General features: G+C 34.9%; 1 protein-coding gene across 1 annotated transcript; it reads right to left on the bottom strand.

The window, feature by feature from the left end:
• Positions 1 to 287: 287 nt before the first annotated feature.
• Positions 288 to 701, bottom strand: LOC126934712 (ATP synthase subunit g, mitochondrial-like). Its single transcript, XM_050755501.1, has one exon. It carries the CDS (start codon positions 672 to 674, stop codon positions 384 to 386), a length of 291 nt encoding a protein of 96 aa, XP_050611458.1. The 5' UTR covers positions 675 to 701; the 3' UTR covers positions 288 to 383.
• Between the last annotated feature and the right edge of the window lie 21,744 nt (positions 702 to 22,445).

Raw genomic sequence — 22,445 nt, forward strand, 5'->3', positions numbered from 1 at the left:
TTTCTTAAGTAAAAAAGAAATAAAATCCTTTTGAGACAAGCAATTGCTAAAAGACTTTACTATCACTAGACCAGCCTTACAAGAGATCTTTAAGAGATCTCTTAAAACATGGAAATGAAAGAACAGTATGTGCCACCACAAAATGACACTTAAGTACATAGCCCTCAGATCCTGTAAAGCAACTATACAACAGAGACTGCAGAATGACTTGCTAACAACATCATAGGACCAAAATTTCACATATCAATATTAACTTGGAATGTGAACAGTTTTTTTTTTTTTTTTTGACAAATCTTATTTTATTCAGATAGCAGTCTGATCACACATGGTCCAACAACACTCAAATAATAAATCAAATATGACCAGATGTTAAAGATTGGTCTTCAAACATCATAGCCAATGATGCCGTGCTTGCCTATGATCTCTCCAACATAAAACCACATCAACACATCAGTGGCCACCAAACCATTCAGCACAGCTTCCTTAACTGTGAGCTGTTTGAAGCTACCAGTCTGAGCACTATTGACTATTTTTTTCAGGCTCTGAATAGCTCTAGGGATCTCAGCAGGGGTGGCATAGTACCAAAATGTGGCCAATCGAGGCTTCGAGTAAGTCACAGCAGCGTTCACCAGAGCCAGGGTCTTCTCCACAAGGTTACGGACAAATTGGGCCATGGTTCTGGGATGCAAAGTCCATCGCCCAGAACATAGAATGTGAACAGTTTTAATGACCCACTTAACAGGCAAAGATGGTCAAGCCCAGATTAAAAAAAAAAAAAAAAAAATCCATCCATCTGCTGTCTTTAAGAGAACTATCTCACAAATAACACTGCCCATAGCTCAAAGTAAAGAGTTGGAGAAAGATCTATCACACAAACAGAAAAATAAAAAGGACAGGGCTTGCTACTAGATAAAACAGACTTTAAACCAACAGTGGTAAAAAAGGACAAAGAAAGGCACTACCCAATGATAAACAATTCAATACTACAAGAAGACTTAATTATCCTAAATATATACACACCCAATATTGGAGCACTGTGATTTATAAAAGTAGTACTTCTAGACCCACAAAAAGGCTTAGACAGTCACACAGTAATAGCGGGAAACTTCAACACCTTACGACAGAATTAGATCATTGAAACAGACAACAAAGCAATTCTGGACTTAAACTTGACACTTGACCAATTGGACCTAATAGACATTTACAGAATGCCCCATTCATCAACCACAGAATATGCATTATTCTCATCTGTACACAGGACATACTATATGATGGATCATATGCTCTAATCATAAAGGCAAGTATCTATAAAATGCAAAAAAATCAAAATCATATCAACCATACTTTTGGATCACAGTAGAATAAAAATAAAAATCAGCACTAAGATCTCTCAAAACATATAAATACATAGAAATTAGACAACTTCCTCCTGAAAGACTTTGGAATGAAGAACAAAATTAAGGCAGAAATAATTTTTTTTTTTTTGAAATAAAGGAAAACAGAAACACAACGTATCAAAATCTCTGGGATGCACCAAAAGCTGTGTTAAGAGGAACATTCATAGTACTAAACATCTACCTCAAGAAGTTAGAAAGATCTCAAATTAATCTAACATCACCCCATCATCCTTAGAGGAACTAGAAAAAATGAGAACTAACTCCAAAGCTAATAGAAGAAATATCTAAATCAAAATCAGAACTGAATAAAGCTGAGACCCATAACTCCATTCAAAGGATCAATGAACCAAAAGCTGGTTCTTTGAAATGACAAACAACATCTATAGATTGCCAGGTAGATTAACAACAAAAAAGGGAAGAGTCATATAAATGCAATCAAAAATGATAAATGAGACATTACACCTTATCACATAGAAATACAAAAGATCCTCAGAGATTATTATGAATAACTTTATGCACACAAACTAAAAGACATAGAAGAAATGAATAAATGCCTAGAAACACACAGCTTCCTACGACTGAATCAGTAAGAAATTGAAACCCTGAACAGACTAATATTGAGTTTGATAAAAACCAAAAACAAACAAACAAAAATACTACCAACCAAAAAGAGCCCTAGAACAGATGGACTCACAACCGAATTCTACCAGACATACAAAGAAGAGTGGGCACCAATCCACTGAAAATATTTCAAAAACTTGATGAGGAGATACTACTCTTTAACTCATTATATAAAGCCAGCATCAATGTGATACCAAAATCTGACAAAGACATAACAAGAAAAGAACACTACAGACCAATGTGCCTGATAACATAAACACAAAAATCCTCAACAAAATACTTGCAAACTGAATGCAGCAGCACATAAAAAATTAATTCACCATGATCAAGCAGGCTTTATTCCTGAGATGCAAAGTTGGTTCAACATATGGAAATCAATATATGTGATTCACCACATAAACAATTAAAAAAAAAACCATATGATAATTTCAACAGACACAGAAAAAGCATTCAATAAAATTCAACATCCTTCATGATAAAAAAGTCAACAAACTAGGCATTGAGGAAACACCTAAAAACAATAAATGCCATCTACGACAAACTCACAGCCAACATCATACTGAATAGGCAAAAGCTGGAAACATTCCCCTTGAGAATTGGAACAAGCCACCCTCATTTATCCTGTTCAACATAGTACTGGAAGTCTTAGAGCAAACAATCAGGCAAAAGAAGGAGACAAAAGGTATCCAAAAAGGAAAATAAGTCAAATTATCTCTTCTTACTGATGATATAATTTTATACCTAAAAGAACCAAAGGCTCCTGGAACTGATAAACAATGTCAGTAAAGTTTCAGGATACAAAATCAATATGCAAATATCAGTAGCATTTCTATTCACCAACAATGTTTAAGCTGAGAGCCAAATCAAGAACACCATCTCATTTTCAATAGCCCCCATGAAAGAAAACACCTAGGAACACGTCTAACCAATGAGGAGAAAGATATCTGCAATGACAATTACAAAACACTGCTAAGAAAGCATAGATGACACAAACAAATGGAACAATATTTTATGTTCATGAATTGGAAGAATCAATATTGTTTAAATGGCCATACTGCCCAAAGCAATCTATAGATTCAATGCTATTTCTATCAAATCCCCAATGCCATTTTTCACAGAATTAGAAACAACTATTTTAAAGTTCATATGGAACCAAAAAAGAGCCTGAATAACCAAAGCAATCCTATGCAAAAAGAACAAAGCTGGAAGTATCACACTACCCAACTTCAAACTATACCACAAGGCTACAGTAACTAGAACAGCATGTTATTAGTACAAAAACAGACCCATAGACCAATAGAATAGGATAGAGACCCAGAAATAAAGCCACACACCTACAACCATCTGATCTTTGGCAAATTCAACAAAAAATTAATTCAAGGTGGATGAAAAATTTAAATGCAACAGCTAAAACTATAAACGTACTAGGAGAAAATGTAGAAAATACCCTTCTGGACATCAGCCTTGACAAGAATTTATGACTAAGTCCTCAAAAGCAATCAAAACAAGTACCTGAAATAAAAGTGAAACCTAATTAAACTTAAGAGTTCCTTTCTGCACAACTAAACAATCAACAGTGTAATAAGACAACCTAAATAATGGGGGAAAATATTCACAAACTATGCATCCAACAAAAATCTAATATCCAGAATCAATTTAATATAATGAACTTAATTCAAGAAGCAAAAAAACAAACAAACATAACAAAAAAGCTGACCTCATTTAAAAGGGGGCAAAAGACATAAACAGACATTTCTGAAAAGAAGACACAGATATGGCCAGCAGACATTTGAAAACGTGTTCAAAATAATTAATCATTAGAAAAATGCAAATCAAAACCACAATGAGACACCACCTCCCACTAAAAAAATAACAGATGTTGAGGTTGGGGAGAAAAGGAAACACTTATATATTGCTGGTGGAATGTAAATTAGTTTAGCCACTGTGGAAAGCATTTTGGAGATTTCTCAAAAGAACTGAAAACAGAACTACCATTCAACCTAGCAGTGCCATTACTGGGCATATACCTAAAGAAAAATAAATTGTTCTACCATAAAGACACCTGTACTCAATCACAGTATTATTCCCAATAGTAAAGAAATGGAATCAACCTAGATGCATATTAATGGTGGACTGGATAAAGAAAATGTGGTACATATAAACCATGGAATACTACACAGCCATAAAAAATAATGAAATAATGTCCTTTGTAGCAACAGGGATGTATCTGGAGGCCATAATCCTAAGCAAATTAATGCATGAATAGAAAACCAAATACCACATATTCTCATTTGTAAGTTAGAGCTAAACATTTAGTACACATGGACATAAAGATGGGAATTACAGACACTGCAGACCGTTAGAGTGGAGAGGGAGAGAGAGTGCAAGGGTTGAAAAACTACCTATTGGGTACTATCCTCACTAACTGGATAATGAGATCATCCATACCCCAAACTTCAGCATCATGCAAGGTACCCATGCAACAAACTTGCATGTGTACTCCTTGAACCTAAAATAAAAGCTGAAATAAACAAAGAAAAATGCCAAGGCAATGGTGGTGTGTTTTCCAGTTCTGCGTAAGATTATACAGGAAAGAGTGCACTACTGTCTAAGTCTGTGTTGATTTTCATGTGAGCAAATTCACTTCTCTTTTTCCTACCATCTTGACTTTTCACAGTCTTTAGTCCCACATGGGAATATATTTTATTTTAGTGCTTTGCAACTTAAGCTCAGAACTAAAACATATTGTCCTTCCTGACTTTAAACCCATTCTTAATTATCTAGGTGGTAGCCCATTGCTAACCGAGTGAATATCTTTTTTATTTGTTTGTTTTTACAATATATGCATATAGTTCATACATGGTTCTCTATTATTTTTGCTGGTAGTTTTCCTAAAGGCTAACAGAGAGCTTGGGGGATTTATTCTGTGTGACACACCTGTTGTCTTTTCATCACAGGTTCAAATGTTGCCCAGTCTCTGGGGAAAAGCAAATCAGCAGCAGCAGATGCTGTTTTCATTCTACTCATTCCAGTTTTGACACAATTGTTCAGAATATGTGCCAAATGTTAACCGCTAGCTCATTCTCTTTCCAAATCCATGGTAAGGTTTTCAAAACTGTACTCTTCATTTAGCAATCTTTTGTTAAAACTATGTTCCCACCATCTTATTGGCAGAAAAGGGAAAGAGAGCTAGTAAGCATTCCTTTTTCTAACTGCAATGGTCTTCCCCTGGAATTCTATCAGGATCTGTTTTATGCAAAATTTTATATTCATTTTTTTAAGAGGAGACAAACTGGCTTGTGGAAAAGTAGTACTACCACCTTAGGCATGAAATTCAAGGATAAATTGAAGAATATAAATACATTTGTGTAAGAAATAAGATATCATAACCTCATCAGTTCTAGTATGATCTTTTGTTGGATATGCCTAGTTTTGATCTTTGCCTTCCATATTCCATGCTTCCTCTCCATGCTGCATACCTCAGGAGGGGTTATTCCAGAGGAATAATTCTCAGTGACTGCTTCAGTTAACTTATTTGTCACCTAGCTTCTGGTTGAGTGCAGCCAATAGAAAGCATAGGTATGGGATTAGCGGGTTGGAGAACATTTGGTTGGGGTATTTATTTCTATTGAAATTTTATCTTCATTTATCATGGGAAGATAGTTGCATCCCTCTTCTGAAATAGTATTTGTAATATAATGGCTAGATTTACATTATAAAAAAATTTGCCTCCCCTATTAAAACATATGCATAATTTTCTCAAAACCTTGCTTTCACCTGTTTCATTGAAAATTATTTAATAAACCAATAAATTAATGACCTATAATGTCACAGCCCTTTCTCTGTTATTCATTAGTTTGGTGGCAAAAGAATGGAGAATGACCAGTTAACTTTTGTGAGAGGGGAGGAGGTCTCATTTTCTCAATGTAAAATGTAACAGTGGGATGGAAGTTAACTTTTTGGAGATCTCTCATTTTTTTGCGAATGTGAAATTTAATTATAACAGTGAGGTTTTCTGGGTCTTGACCAGTCCCTATGCATTTATCTAATATAAATCCATGTGCCATGCTAAAGCTATCAGTAAAGACGAGCCCAAAGCTGAGAATATTTGCCTTGTATTATTCATGGGAAAATCATTGGTTGAGGATATTTCTTGGTTAGAGTTATATCTTGGCTTTACTTCACAGATATGCTTTATACATATCAGACAACATCTGATTGACTATTATGATATTATTTATTACATTATGGATTCAATAGAAAAGCATTAATACCAGAAAAAGAGTGCAAAAGATAGTCTAGGTTTTTTGGGATCTCATAGTAATTCTTATAATAACATTGATTTAGTAAAGGTCAATTTTGCATAGGTTACAAAAATATAGTTCTATAATCAAGACTGACAATAATCCTCTGCCTAAAATAGATACACTACTAGATAGGTTTCAAATTGATTTTACTGGATTCGTGGTTTTATATACATATGTATTTATATATAAGTAAATATATATATTTAAACATAAATCTGTTTTTGTTATATAAAAATATATAGAGAAACAATATATATTACCAAATTCATGCATTCATATATACATAAATATGTAGAGATAAATATTATAAATATTGCTATATATTTTATATATTTATAAGTATATATAAATATTGCTATATATATTTATAAATATATATACATAAATGTATATTTATGTGTATATATGAACACATAAATGAATTGGTGATAACAAAGCAGAATATAAGTCTTTCCCTTTTACCTGAAAAGTAGTACTATCTCTTTCAAATTATTGGCTAATAGTTTATAGAGCTAAAGATGTTTCTCTGTGACAATTTATTTAAGATTTACAGCTTTTATGATAATCTAAGCCAATAATCATTCTAATACTTGAGCCTCTTTTCCCCAGAAAACTTACAATCATGGCAAAAGGCAAAGGGGAAACGAGCACATCATCACATGGCAATAGGGGAGAGACAGCGCGAGCGTGAGTGCGCCAACGGGGAAGTGAAACATACTTTTAAACAACCAGATCTTGAAAGAACTCACTCACTATAATGAGAACAGCAAGGGGGTATCCGACACCATGATACAGTCATCTCTCACTAGGTCCCTCGCCTAACTGGGGATTACAATTCAACATGAGGTTTGGGTGGGGACACGGAGCCAAACCAAAACACCATCCATTTCATCCAAGTCATTGCACCATCTTGTATTCCTTCCAGCAATGAAAGAGACTTCTATTGTTCCACATCCTTGCCGTATTTGTTGTCCATGTTCTGGATATTGGCCATTGTAATAGGTATGCAGTGATACACAATGTTGCTTTAATTTACATTTCTCTGATGGCATATGATGTAGAGGCTCTTTTCATATGCTTATTTGCCATTGTATGTCTTATTGGATAAGGTGCCTATTTAGACTTTTGGCCCATTTAAAAAATCTGATTTTCTTATTGTTGAGTTTTTTTTTTTTTTTTTTTTTTTTTTTTTTTTAAATTTATTTATTATTATTATACTTTAAGTTGTAGGGTACATGTGCATAACGTGCAGGTTTGTTACATATGTATACTTGTGCCATGTTGCTGTGCTGCACCCATCAACTCGTCATTTACATCAGGTATAACTCCCAATGCAATCCCTCCCCCCCTCCCCCCTCCCCATGATAGGCCCCGGTGTGTGATGTTCCCCTTCCTGAGTCCAAGTGATCTCATTGTTCAGTTCCCACCTATGAGTGAGAACATGCGGTGTTTGGTTTTCTGTTCTTGTGATAGTTTGCTAAGAATGATGGATTCCAGCTGCACCCAAGTCCCTACAAAGGACTCAAACTCATCCTTTTTTATGGCTGCATAGTATTCCATGGTGTATATGTGCCACATTTTCTTAATCCAATCTGTCACTGATGGACATTTGGGTTGATTCCAAGTCTTTGCTATTGTGAATAGTGCTGCAATAAACATACGTGTGCATGTGTCTTTATAGCAGCATAATTTATAATCCTTTGGGTATATACCCAGTAATGGGATGGCTGGGTCATATGGTACATCTAGTTCTAGATCCTTGAGGAATCGCCATACTGTTTTCCATAATGGTTGAACTAGTTTACAATCCCACCAACAGTGTAAAAGTGTTCCTATTTCTCCACATCCTCTCCAGCACCTGTTGTTTCCTGACTTTTTAATGATTGCCATTCTAACTGGTGTGAGATGGTATCTCATTGTGGTTTTGATTTGCATTTCTCTGATGGCCAGTGATGATGAGCATTTTTTCATGTGTCTGTTGGCTGTATGAATGTCTTCTTTTGAGAAATGTCTGTTCATGTCCTTTGCCCACTTTTTGATGGGGTTGTTTGTTTTTTTCTTGTAAATTTGTTTGAGTTCTTTGTAGGTTCTGGATATTAGCCCTTTGTCAGATGAGTAGATTGCAAAAATTTTCTCCCATTCTGTAGGTTGCCTGTTCACTCTGATGGTAGTGTCTTTTGCTGTGCAGAAGCTCTTTAGTTTAATGAGATCCCATTTGTCAATTTTGGCTTTTGCTGCCGTTGCTTTTGGTGTTTTAGACATGAAATCTTTGCCCATGCCATCCCCATCAAGCTACCAATGAGTTTCTTCACAGAATTGGAAAAAACTGCTTTAAAGTTCATATGGAACCAAAAAAGAGCCCGCATCTCCAAGACAATCCTAAGTCAAAAGAACAAAGCTGGAGGCATCACGCTACCTGACTTCAAACTATACTACAAGGCTACAGTAACCAAAACAGCATGGTACTGGTACCAAAACAGAGATATAGACCAATGGAACAGAACAGAGTCCTCAGAAATAATACCACACATCTACAGCCATTTGATCTTTGACAAACCTGAGAGAAACAAGAAATGGGGAAAGGATTCCCTATTTAATAAATGGTGCTGGGAAAATTGGCTAGCCATAAGTAGAAAGCTGAAACTGGATCCTTTCCTTACTCCTTATACGAAAATTAATTCAAGATGGATTAGAGACTTAAATGTTAGACCTAATACCATAAAAATCCTAGAGGAAAACCTAGGTAGTACCATTATTGTTGAGTTTTAAGAGTTTCTATATTTTGTATAACAGGACTTTATTATATATATATGCTTTGGAAATATTTTCTCCTAGCCTGTGTCTCCTCTTTTTAGTATCTTGACAGTGTCTTTTATGGAGCATATTTTTAAAAGATAAAATACAGCTTATCATTTTTTCATGGATTGCTTCTTTGGTGCTGTACCTAAAAATTTGTAATCTAGATTTTCTCCCATGTTATCTTCTAGGAGTTTCATAGTTTTTTCATAGTTTTAGATTCTATGTTTAGGTCTATGATCTACCTTGAGTTAATTTTTGTGAAGGGATTAAGGTCTTTGTCTAGATTCACTCTTTTCTTTCTTTTTATGCATATGGAAATCCAGTTGTCAAATCGTCATTTGTCAAAAAGACTTTCTTTTCAACACTGTATTGCTCTTATTCATTTGTCAAGGATCAGTTGACTATACAAATATGGATCTATTTCTGGGCAGTTTATTCTATTCCATTATTCTATTTGTCTGTTCTTCTAACATACATACTCTCTTGATTACTATAGATTTATAGTAAATCTTGAAGTGAGGTAATGTCAGTCCTTCAACTTTATTCTTCTTTTCCAATATTGTGTTGGTTACTCTGGGTCTTTTTCTTCATATATAAACTTTAGACTTGGTTTATCAATATCCACTAGATATTTTGCTGAAATACTGATTGGAATTGCAATGACTCTCTAGATAAAGTTGGGCAGGATTGACCTCTTGACACTACTATCTTCCCATCCACAAACATGGGATATCTTCATTTTATTTCATTAGCACTTGATTCATCTCAGAGTTTTGCAGTTTTCCTCATATAGAACTGGTCCATATTTCGTTATACTTAAGTGCTTCAGGGTTTTTTTATGATAATATAAATGGTATGGCATTTTAATTTCAACTTCCACTTGTGCATTTTTAGTATATAAGAAAGACATTCATTTTTATTTATAATGTTGTCTCCTGCAACCTTGCTATAATAATTCATTAATTCCAGGAGATTTTTGTGAATTTATTCTGGTATTCTAAATAGCCAATCATGTCATTTGTGAACAAAGACTATTTTCTGTCTTTCTTCCCAATCTGTATACCATTTTTCTCCTTTTCTTGTCCTATTGCATCAGCTAGAATTTCCATTATGATGCTGAAAAGTGCTGACTGTTTCCAATTTTAATAAGAAAGCTTTGTGTTTTTTACCTTTAAGCACAGTGTTAACTGTAGGATTTGATATTTGGTATTCTCTATCAAATTCAGTTTGTTTCTCTCTAGTCTTAGTTTACTGACAGTTTTTTATTTAATTATGAATGTGTGTTGGATTTGTGAAATACTTTTCTAGCATTTATTGATAGGAACATGTGAGCTTTCTTCTTTATCCTGTCAATGTGATGAATTACAAATTGATTTTTAAATTTTGACTCAGCTTTGCATACCTGAGATAAATACTATATATGATGTGTAATTCTTATTATACATTGTTGGATCTAATATGCTAATATTTTGTTGAGAATTTTTGCATGTATGTTTATCACAGATATTAGCTTGTAGTTTTCTTATAATTTTTTGTCTGGTTTTGCTGTTAGGATTATATTAACGCCATAGAATGAGTTAGGAAGTATTCCCTTTGATTCTGTCTTCTGAAGGATATAATAAAGAATTAGCATAATTTTTCCTTAAATATTTGGTAGAATTCACCATTGGACCCATCTGGGTCCGACACTTTTGTTTTGGGAGGTGATTAATTATTGATAAAATTTATTTAATAGATATAACTGATTCAGATTGTCTGTTTCTTTTTTGTGAGTTGTAACAGATTGTACCTTTCAAGGAACTAGTCCATTACATCTAAGCTACCAAATTTGTGGACACAGAGTTGTCCATAAAAGACTTTTATCCTTTTAATATCCATGAGATATGTAGTAGTGTCCCTTCTTTCATTTCTGATACTAGTAATTTTTGTCCTCTCTTTTTTTCATTTAGCCTGGACAGATGCTTTTTGGTGTTATTGATCTTTCCAAATAACCAGATTTAGATTTTATGGATTTTCTGTTTTCATACTGGAATTATGGATTCCTTCTTGCAGTCCTATCTGTTTTTGCCTTGCATTATTTTGATGCTCTGTTAGGGACATGCATGTTAAAGATTGTTATGTCTTTTTAGAGAATAGACATTATCACTATTCAGTGCCCTTATTTATCTGCTCTGAAGTCTTATCTGTCTGAAATTAATAAACTTGCTCATGCTTTTGATTAGTGTTTACATGGTATATCTTCCTTCATCCATTATCTTTTCATCTATTTGTGATTTCATATTTAAAGTTGGTTTCTTGTAGATAACGTATGGTTGGGTTTTATTTTTTGATTCACTCTGACAACCTCTTTTAATTAGTTCAGTTAGACTATTAACATTCATTGGTTAGTGATATAGCTGGATTATTTGTTGATGTTTTCTATTTGTTTCCCTTAGTCTTTGTGCCCATTTTTATCTTTCATTCTTTTTCAAGTCTTTCGTTTTGAGCGTTTTATATGTGCTCATTTTTTCTTTCTTAGTGTATCAATTACAGCTTTCAAAAACTTTTTCTAGTGATTTCCCCAGTTTGCAATAGAAATATACAGCTAATACAACTAATCCAAGTCCATTTTCAAGTAACACAATACTACTTTAATGGCATTGTGGGTATCTTATGGAAACAAAATAATTCTTCTTTCCTCCCATCCCTTGTATCACTGCTGTCATTTATATTACTTATACATAAGCAAATGCACAAATACATAGATAATTATTTTGAAAAAAATGTCATATGTTAGGTAATTGTAGAACAGAAAATTTAAAAGTTTTTATTCTACATTAACTTATTTCTTCTGATTATTTGTCTTTGTTTATACAGCTCCATGTTTCTGACCTGTGTATTTTTCCTTCTCCCTAAAGAACTTCTTTTAACATTTCTTACAAGGCAGGTCTACTGACAACACATTTCCTCAGTGTTTATTTTTCTGAGAAGCTTTTATTTCTTCTTCACTTTTGAAGAATATTTTTTCAGGCTACAGAATCCTAGGTTGGTGGTGCTTTTTTTTTTTTTTAATTGTTACTGTTTTTCTCTCCCAACTCTTCAAATATTTTACCCCACTCTCTTCTTGCTTGCATGGCTTCTGAGAAGTCAGATCCAGTTCTTATCTCTGTGCCCCTATAAGTAAGGTGTTTTTCCCCTCTGGCTCCTTTCACAATTTTTTTTCTTCATCTCTGATTTTCTATAGCTTGAAAATAATTATGCCTAGATGAAGTTTTCTGGCATTTGTCTGGCTTGGTGTTCTCTGAGCTTCCTGGATTTGCAGGTTGGGGTCTTATTTCGAGAAAAAAAAAAGTAGTAATCATTGTTTCAAATATGTCTTGCATTTTTTTCTTCTTTCTTCTCTTTTTAGGCTTTCCATTATGTGTGTGTTACACCATTTCTAGCTGACCCTCAGTTCTTGGATATTCTGCTCTTTATCTCAGGTTTTCTCTTTCTTTTTGATTTTTCAGCGGTTTCTATTTTCAGAGATATCCTCAAGCTCAGAGATTTTTTTTTTCCCCTCAGCTCTGTCCAGTCTACTAATAAGCCCATCAAAAAATTCTCCATTTCTGTTACAGTGATTCTGATCTTTAGCATTTCTTTTTGTTTCCCTCTGAGAATTTCCATCTTTTTGCTTACATTGCCCATCTGTTCTTACATGCTATCTACTTTAACCATTGGAATCCTTAGCATATTAATCATAAGTTTTTCTTTAATTCCCAGTCAGATAATATCAATATATCTCTCCTATCCGAGTTTAATTTAGATGCTTATTTTTTTTTTTACAAACTAAGCTTTTTGCCTTTTAATGTCATCTAACATTTATAGCTGGACATGATAAATATACTAGGTAAAAGGAACTGCAGTAAATAGGCCTTTAGTCATGCGGTGTTAAGGAATGGGGGAAAGGAAGCATTCTATAGTACTGTCACTAGGACTTAATGTATTAGTCAGCCTGTGCCTCTAGATTGTGAACTTTAGTTAGTATGCTTCTCATTCCTGCCTCAGATGGAACATGTTGGCTGGAGCGAGTTACAGTTGAGTTTTCCTCCAGGTTAGTTAGGCTCCGATAAAACTCCAACAGTTTAGGTTCTGGTTAAATGGTATCGTCCCAGGGCAACCCTTGTGAGGAAGGAAAAAATGCTGTAGTGTATTTTAAAATGATCCTTTGTTCCTTCCCTCTGCTGGAAGCATGAAGGGATTTTTCTCTGATATTTACAGTGAGAATCTGGTCAAGTTCCTGGAGGTAAAACTCAAAAAAATGTGTCCCTCCATTACTGGATCCCCTGGAGTTTTTAACTCTCAAACTTGTCCATGCTGAACTTCTAGCAATTCATCAATTACATTTTAGGTTTTCTTATTTGGGCACTGGTTCACACAGAAATCATTGCTTGTGGGTTTTGCTCAGGTAAGTTGAGATTCTCTGTATTTGCTTCTCTGTCCCTCCAATTTTGAGGGCAGTGGTTGGCACTATGACCTTACTTCTCTGTCAAATCTGAAATGAGTTGCTTATTTTTCAGCCTGTTCTTCTTTGTACTGGTTGTTAGGATGGAGTAGAACTTTCAAGCTTCTCACATATCAGATGGAAAACCTAAGTAGATTTTTAGAAATTGAAAATGCTTCTATTTTTTTTACTGGTCTGGAAACCCAAGATTATTGAAAATTCTTAGTGTATCAATTTACTCATTTGATATTGAATAGAATGTGGTTTTCTTCTTGGCCAGGAAAAATGTAGCACATTCTGCAATATATCTTAGGGGAAAATTAGTTCCAAGGGAAAGATCTGTCTTTTATGCATACGGAAGGTCTGGCTAGCATTTGGGCTCTATGGAAAATGTGTTCATATATCTTTAGCTAGGACAAAGTCTACACAAAATGTTAATAGCAAACTGCAAAGTCATGGAAACTGTAGGACTTGCACATAAATATGCAAAATGTTCTTGAAAGGCAGAGTATTTGGGTGGGTTTAGATTCTTGAAAACAAGACCAAAAAAATGTAATATCTTTATACCTTGCAGATGCAGATGAGCCATGGGAATTTGATTTATATTGCTAGAGAAAAGGGCAGTGATAGGATTAGGTTTTTCTCTATTGATTACCTCTGTTTAATTAGACTGCTTGAAAAACTCCTTTGGAGTTGCTTAATTTCCTCAAGAAAAAAATAAACTTCATAGATGGTGCCAAGGAATTTGCCTTAAGTTCAGAAAAATTTTAAGAGCTCCAATGTGTAAAAATAAAAAATACATTATAGAAATAAAGTGTTGGAACTTCTAATTTTGAAAGGATTGTAGGAATTGTGGATTTTACACTTCTGAAGTAGAGGAATAATCAGATGATGAGTTACTCACGGGTTTTTTTCTCATAAGCAAATAAGAAAAGGAAGCAAACACTTAGTTCATTGCCTGTGCTGGAATCTGAGAAGCTAAATTTAATGTTACTCATTTAAACTTGTAAACAACTATGTGAGATAGGTAATATTATCACTACAAGAATATTACTAAACATAGAAAGATAAAATAACTTGCTCAGGGCACATAGCTAGCAGCTGACTGAGCTGGTATTCACTTGAGTTTACTTTATAAACTCTTTCCATTGATAAACACCACAGTACAGTCAGAGACAGTACAGTTCAATCTCCCTGAGGAAAACACTGGTAAATGCCAATTTGGTCTTCTAAAGCTTCTTTGGGAAACATGGTGTCTTCGTTTGTTTTGTGCTATGACAAAATACCAAAGACTAGGTAACCTATACTTAACAGAAATTTATTGACTCCCAGTTTTGGAGGCTGAAAAGTTTAATATCCAGCTGCTGGAATCTGGTGAGGGACTTCTTGATGCGCCTTCCCATGACATAAGGCAGAAGAGCCAGGAGAAGGCAAGAGGGGGCCAAAACCCGACATTTTATAATGGCATCAGTCCCACCCATGAAGGGACCCCTCCTGGTCTAATCACCTCTTTAAACTGTCACCTGTTAATAACATTATTATGGCAATCAAAGTTCAATATGAGTTTTAAAGAGGATAAATATTCAAACTGTAGCTTTCCAATCCTGGTCTCTCAAAACTCATGTCTTTCGGACATACAAAATGCGTTCTTTCCATCCCAACAGTCCCAGAAGTCTCAACTCATCCCAGCATTAACTCAAAAGCTAAGTCCAGAGTCTCATCCAAATCAGATATATGTGAGAGTCAAGGCACAATTCATCCTGAGGCATATTTCCCTCCAGTTGTGAGCCTATAAAATTAAACAAGTTATGAGCTTCCAAAACGCAATGCCGTTAACAGACATGGAATAAACTTTCCCATTTCCCAGGGAAAAATTGGAAAGAAAAATGAAATAGGTCACAGGATGTACAAAACCCAACAGGGTGAACAATCTAAATCCTAAAGCCTGAAAATAATCTGACACTATGTCCAGCTTTCCACACTCACTGGGGTAGGGATTGGGTCCCCAAGGGCTTGGAAAGCCCTGTCTTCCTGGCTAGTGTTGCACACTGGTAGCTTTACTATTCTAGGGTCTCAGGAGCAGCTTCACCCACATGGCTCCAGTAAGCACTGTCCTATTGGAGGTTGTCTGTAGTGCCCTCCTACCAGAAATCTTTCTCCCAATCTCCAGGCTATCCATGACATCCATTGAAATCTAGGTAGAGGAAGCCATGTCCCCACAGGTCTTGGATTCTGTGAACCCCACAAAATTAGTACCACATGGACATTGCCAAGGTTTACAGTTTGTAACTTCCAGAAGGGCTGCTCAAGCCACACCTGAGCCTGCTTGAGCCATAGCTGGGGTAGATGAAGAGTACCAGAATGCAGGGAGTGGAGATTTGAGGTACCCCTGAGCAATGTACCCCAAGGTCCTTAGTGTACTTTTGACATCTCTTTTGGCATTGTTTATTTCCTCAGGCCTTGTCATTCTGGGCCTATGATGGAAGGGGCCACACTGGAAATCTCAGAAGCATCTTTGGGGTCATTCTCCCATTATCCTGATGAATAGTCTCTGGCTTTGTTCTTCTATCTGTACTAATCTTATCAAATGGTCACTGAGAGTCTCCTAAATCTTCATGCTGTGTGGTATAGCTTGGATCTATGTCCCTGCCCAAATCTCATACAGAAATGTAATCCCAATGTTAGAAGCAGGGCCTGGTGGGAGGTGATTGGATCATGGGGATGGATTCATATGAATGGTTGAGCACCATCTCTCTTGGTACTGTCCTCAAAATAGTGAGTGAGTTCTCATGAGATGTGGTCATTTAAAAGTGTGTAACACCTCTTCCATCACTCTTGCTTCTGCTCTAACCATGTAAAAGTCCTGCTTCCCATTGACCTTCCACCATGATTGTAAGTTTCTTGAGGCCTCCCCAGAAGCTGAGCAGATGCCAGCATCAGGATTCCTGTACAGCCTGTGGAACTCTCAGCCAGTTACAACTTTTTACTTTACAAATTACCTAGTCTCAGGTATTTCTTTATTCCACTGTGATTCCCTTTTAATTATAAATTCACTCTTTAATTTTTCTCTTCCTATATTTTACTCTATGTGGTTAAAGAAGCCAAGAAGCACCCTGAACGTTTTGCTGCTCAGATATTTCTTTCACCAGAAATCCTACTTTATCAGTCTTAAATTCTGCCTTCTATAAAACCACCAAATCAATGGACACAATTCAGCCAAGTTCTTTGCCACTTTATAAGAAGAATGGACTTTGGTTCAGTTCCCAATACCTTGCTCTTCCTTTCCATCTGATACCTCATCAGAAATGCCTTTGCCATCCACATTTCTACCAACATTCTGATCATGACCATTTATGTAATATCTAAGAGGTTTCAGGCTTTCCCTACAACTATTTTCTCCTTCTGAGCCCTCACCAGAATCACCCTTAATTATCTGTTCATGGCAATCTAGGTCTTTTCCAGCATTCACTTTAAAACTCTTTCAGTCACTACTCATTACCAGATTCCAAAGCTGCTTCTACAGGTTTATATATCTGTCACAGCAACACCCAACTTTTCTGGTACCAATATTTTGTCTTAGTCCATTTGTGCAGCTATAACAGCATGATATAGACTGGGTAATTTATGATGGATAGAAATTTATTGGTTTACAATCCTAAAGGCTGGGAAGTTCAGTATCATGCTGCCAGCATTTGGCATGGGCCTCCTTGCTCCCATGGTAGAAGGCAGAAAGGCCAAGAGAGGGCAAGAGAAGGTCATCCTTCTTTATAATGGCAGCAATACCACCTATGAGGATACAGCCCTCATGGCCTCTTAAATCACCTCTTAAGGGCTCCAACTCTTAATACTGTTAAAATAGCCATTACATTTTACAGTGCTTTGGAAGAGACAAACATTTAAACCATTGCTCATGGCTAATAAAATAGATGTGTAACACATATATATCACCAAAAGTTGTTCAGACTGGCAATTTGTATGACTAGGAGAAAAGTGTATTTTCAATAACACCCATAGAGCATCCTTTTTCATCATTCTGGTAAAGAAACCTGGGAACCGGAAAAGGAGACCAGCTTTAGAGAGCAATGACTGAGGAAGAAAGTCAGTAGCATGGCTGGCTCTGAGGCAATCCAACTACCTGCTTCATAAAGCAAGGGCCCCACTAAGCATGGCTCTACCTGTTTGCTCAAGAGGCTTTTGGCTGTAAGTGACAGGAAATTCAAGTAATACTAGTTAAAAAATTTAGGAATGTTTTCACCAGTTTAACAGAAAGTTGAGAAGTGATCTGATGTTAAAACGGACTTAATCAAGTGGCTCTGGTTCAATGTCCTGCGAGTTGCTTGGTTCTACCCTCCTCAGTGTGCTGACTTCATTCTTAAGTGGGTGAGAGGATGATGCCTTTGCAATCCACATCCACTCCTCACAAAAAACAAAATAATAAAGGTTCTCTATTCCTGCATCTTTCTTGAGAGTGCTTGCCTGAAAGCTCCCAACAAACTCTCATTCTGGTTGATTCCAGCTGGGCCAAGTCATTTTCTCAATCTACGGCTATTGCCAGAAAAAGGAAATGTTAGGTGCACATGTCAAATGGAAACACCACTGGACAAAATCAGGATTCTTTTGGGAAAGAGGAAAGGATTGGATGATCAACATTTTTTCATTGCTGACCACATAGAACACTGCATATGTCCCAGAATGGTTTGAAGAGAGCTTAAATTCAGTAAATTTAGATGGAACTTATGATCAAGGTGAAGACGTGAAATTAGCACTAGAATTTGAAGCTGAACAAAATACATGAAGGCAGAATTTATAAATTCAGAAGTGAGATCTTTGCTGCAGAATTATCACCTGGTAAATAAAATTTATGATACTGAAATCCTCTCAAAATTGAGAAGACAAATTTATCATAATTTTTTCTAAAACATAATGTACTATACTAATTTGCTGATTATTTAATGTTCAATTTTAAAAATTCTATCTTTATACTTTCAATTTTAGAAAAATTCTAAATATCTAGAAAGTTTATCTATAGAGAGAAGCTGAATATATATAATTCAACTTCTTATATATATTTATATATAATTATATATATAAACATATAACTTCAACTAAGTAATGAAATCATTACTTATCTTACCATCCCTGAGATAAGCATTGATAATATTTTAAGTATACTTTTAATCTATTTTTAAATATATTTTTCTTTTGAGACAGAATCTCACTCTGTCTCACAAGCTGGAGTAGAGTGATGTGATCTCTGCTCACTGCAACCTCCGCCTCCCAGGTTCAAGTGATTCTTCTGCCTCAGTCTCCCGAGTAGCTGGGATTACAGATGTGCACCACCATGCCTGGCTAATCTTTGTATTTTTAGTAGAGATGGGGTTTCACCATGTTGGTCAGGCTGGTCTCAAACTCCGACCTCAAGCAATCCACTCACCTCGGCCTCCCAAAGTGCTGCGATTACAGGCATGAGCCACCACGCCCAGCCATTAACTATATATATATATATATATATCTTTTAACAGAGAAATTTCAATCACACTTTCTATTTATTTTTTTTGTAAACTTATTATACTCCTTTTTTATACAATAATTAAATATATATTTAAATATATTTTTTAATTTCTCTAATTTTCTAATTTGTCTCTTTTATAGAGCTATGGTTAGTTTCAACACAACAGAAATTGCTTTGAAGTGGCAAACCTATTTCCAAACAATTTCTTATAGCAGTAAGATATTGCCACTTACAATATCATATGATAACAATATGATACCACAGGGTAGGTCACATGTTCTAGATAAACTTTTCTAAAATTCTAATTGTTAGATTTTTTTTTTCTCTCAAGAGTGGAATATTAGCACTTTCATCTCATAAAGACTGATTCTCATTCTCACCTTCCCTGAAGTTTGGAAACAATGAAATGATAGGCAATAAATTCCATATGCATCATGTCTGAAATATCTTATAATTTACTAACCAGAAAACAGTTTCTGAACCAAACTGGTTACTATAAACTCATTTTCAATTCAGGACCCACCTATATTTTCATAAGTATATTCTGTCTAAAAGAGTTTTTTGCAAGGCAATTATTTGATACGTCACTCATCTGAGATACATCATCCAAAGTGGAGTAACCATTATCAAGACAATGCATTGAACTCACTGCTTCTCCCTATCACACTCTAGTTCTTTACTTAATTCTGCACCCAGTCTCTGTTCTTTACATGTAAGTAGTAAGACATATCTCTGGAATCCTAGTATCTTTTAACCTATTATAGAAAAAACAGGTTAGAGTTTCTAATGAAAATATTTAAATCCTCTTTGATTCGCATGTGAATTATAGCCATGGGAAAACTGTTTTCAAAAATAATAAAATTAAATTCTATTAATATGGTTATCCATATATTGTCACCGGAGTTACCTCATTCTACCTTGCATTGTAGATATTTTCTTAAATTTCATTTTCCCTGCTTGATTATAAACACCTCTAAAGCAGTGGTCAGGTATTAGTTATTATGCCTACTGTCCTATTTCTAATAGTGTTCTACAGTCAAAATAGCATTTGTTAAATTATACAGATAAAGGACAGAGGAGAAAAATTCATAGCTACACAAGTTTATCTCAAAATTATTTATGATTCTCTATCTCTTACTTTAAGACTCAGTAGATCTACTCAAATTCCACATTTAGTTTTCCTGATTTACTTTTAGCATCTCTTCTATATCATTTTAATTGGAAACAAAAAGTCCACCAACTTTTGAAAAACAATTTGAGAGCACTTAGAATAAGGCTGCTAAAAATAGAATTATCACACTATAATGTATGAGACTTCAACATCCAGCTCTAATGGAGTAATGGAGAATGGATTTATTTTTGAAAACAGAGACACAATAGAGAAAATCAATAAAAACAAGACTTGATTCTTCGAAGAGATCAATAAAATGGATAAATCTTTAGTCCGATTAAAAAAAAAAAAAAAGACCAGGCACAGTGGCTCGCGCCTGTAATCCCCGCACTTTGGAACACTGAGGCGGGCGAATTGCAAGGTCAGGAGACCAAAACCATCCCGGCTAACATGGTGAAACCCTGTTTCTACTAAAAATACAAAAAATTAGCTGGGCTTGATGGCGGGCACCTGTAGGCGGAGCTTGCAGTGAGCCGAGATGGCGCCACTGCACTCCAGCCTGGGTAACAGGGCAAGACTCTGTCTCAGGAAACAAAAAAACAAAAAAAAACAAAAACAAAAACAAACAAACAAACAAAAACAACCATTAACAAAACGGAAGAAACATATTACTAACACCAGAAACAAAATAGAGAACTTAACTATAGGTCCTACAGTTAACAGTATAAGGTACCATAATGAACAAATTTCACAAGTTTCTTGATAGATACAAACTATCAAATCTTCTTAAAGAAGAAAGAGATAATCAGAGTAAAGCTAGACATATTAAAAATGAATTTGCAGTTGAAAAGCTTTATGCCAAGAGAACTCCAGGTGCATATGGTTTCATTAATGACTCCTCCCAAAACTTTAAGAAAGTAGTAATTCCAATTCTAAACAAAATCCTCAAGGAAATTTAAGACTTTCCCACTTAACTCATGAGATCAGGGTTCCCCTCGTAAAAAAAATTCAACAAAAATACTACAAGAAAGTAAATGTAAAGAGCAGCATCACTCATGAACATGGACACAATACCTAACATATTGAAAACAGGAATATATTACTATAGTAACACAATATAGAAAAAAATCTATACGATCATTTCAATAAATATGAAAAATTATTTAACAAAATTCACCACCCAGTGAATTTTTTTTACACACACACACACACACACACACAAATCCTCAAACTAGGATTAGTAGGAAATGTCCTTAAATTGGTAAAGCTCATCTAGGAAAAACTTATAGCTAATATTAAACATAATGGGAATAAATGGGATCATTCCCTTTGTAAGATCAGATCCATGGTAAAATTAAAACAGCAGCAGCAGTAATAACAAAAGATCATTTTGGAGGTCATAGCCAATGTAGATGAAAAAATAGAAACACATAATTAAAAAACAAAACTATATTTGCAGAGTGAGGGTCACTTTCATAGAATAAATTAAGAAATCTACAAAAATGCTTCTAGAACTAATACATAAATTTGACAAGGTTACAGTATACAAAGTCAAAATGGGAATAGTATTTCCTAGAGGTACTATATCCAAAATATATAAAGAATTTTCAAAATTCAATACTAAGAAAACAAACTCTTAATTTTTAAAAATAGGCAAAAGAGTCTAGCAGAAACTTTACCAAGGAAGACATACAAAGAGTAGATAAAGTTTATGAAAAAATGTTTAATATTGTTAATAACAAAAATGCACATGAAAACACAATGAGATAGGACTGCACACTCACAAGAATGACTAAAATTGTAACAAACAACTGACAAAACCAAGTACTGACAAAGATTTTACTTAGATCTAGTTCTAAGAATTAGAAGAGCTTCGAATTACACAAATGAATGCAATTTTCATAAGTGTGGTCTCAGAATATGTAGAGGGGTCAACAGGAAATGGTTCTTCAGAGTCTGTCTCCAGTGGGTATATAATATGGGTATAATATGGGTATTTGTAGATTTCTTAGTTTATTCTATGAAAGTGACCATCACTCTTCAAATAAAGATAGTTTTATTTTTTAATTATGTGTTTCTATTTCTTCATCTACATTGGCTATGACCTCCAATATCTTTTGTTATTGCTGCTGCTGTTGTTTTAATTTTACCATGCATCTGATCTTACAAAGGGAATGATTCCATTTATTCCCATTAAGTTTAATATTAGCATGGGTGGAGCAAGACGGCCAAATAG

The sequence above is a fragment of the Macaca thibetana genome, chromosome 14 (genome assembly GCF_024542745.1).
Source record: "Macaca thibetana thibetana isolate TM-01 chromosome 14, ASM2454274v1, whole genome shotgun sequence".
In the NCBI taxonomy this organism is placed as follows: domain Eukaryota; kingdom Metazoa; phylum Chordata; class Mammalia; order Primates; family Cercopithecidae; genus Macaca; species Macaca thibetana.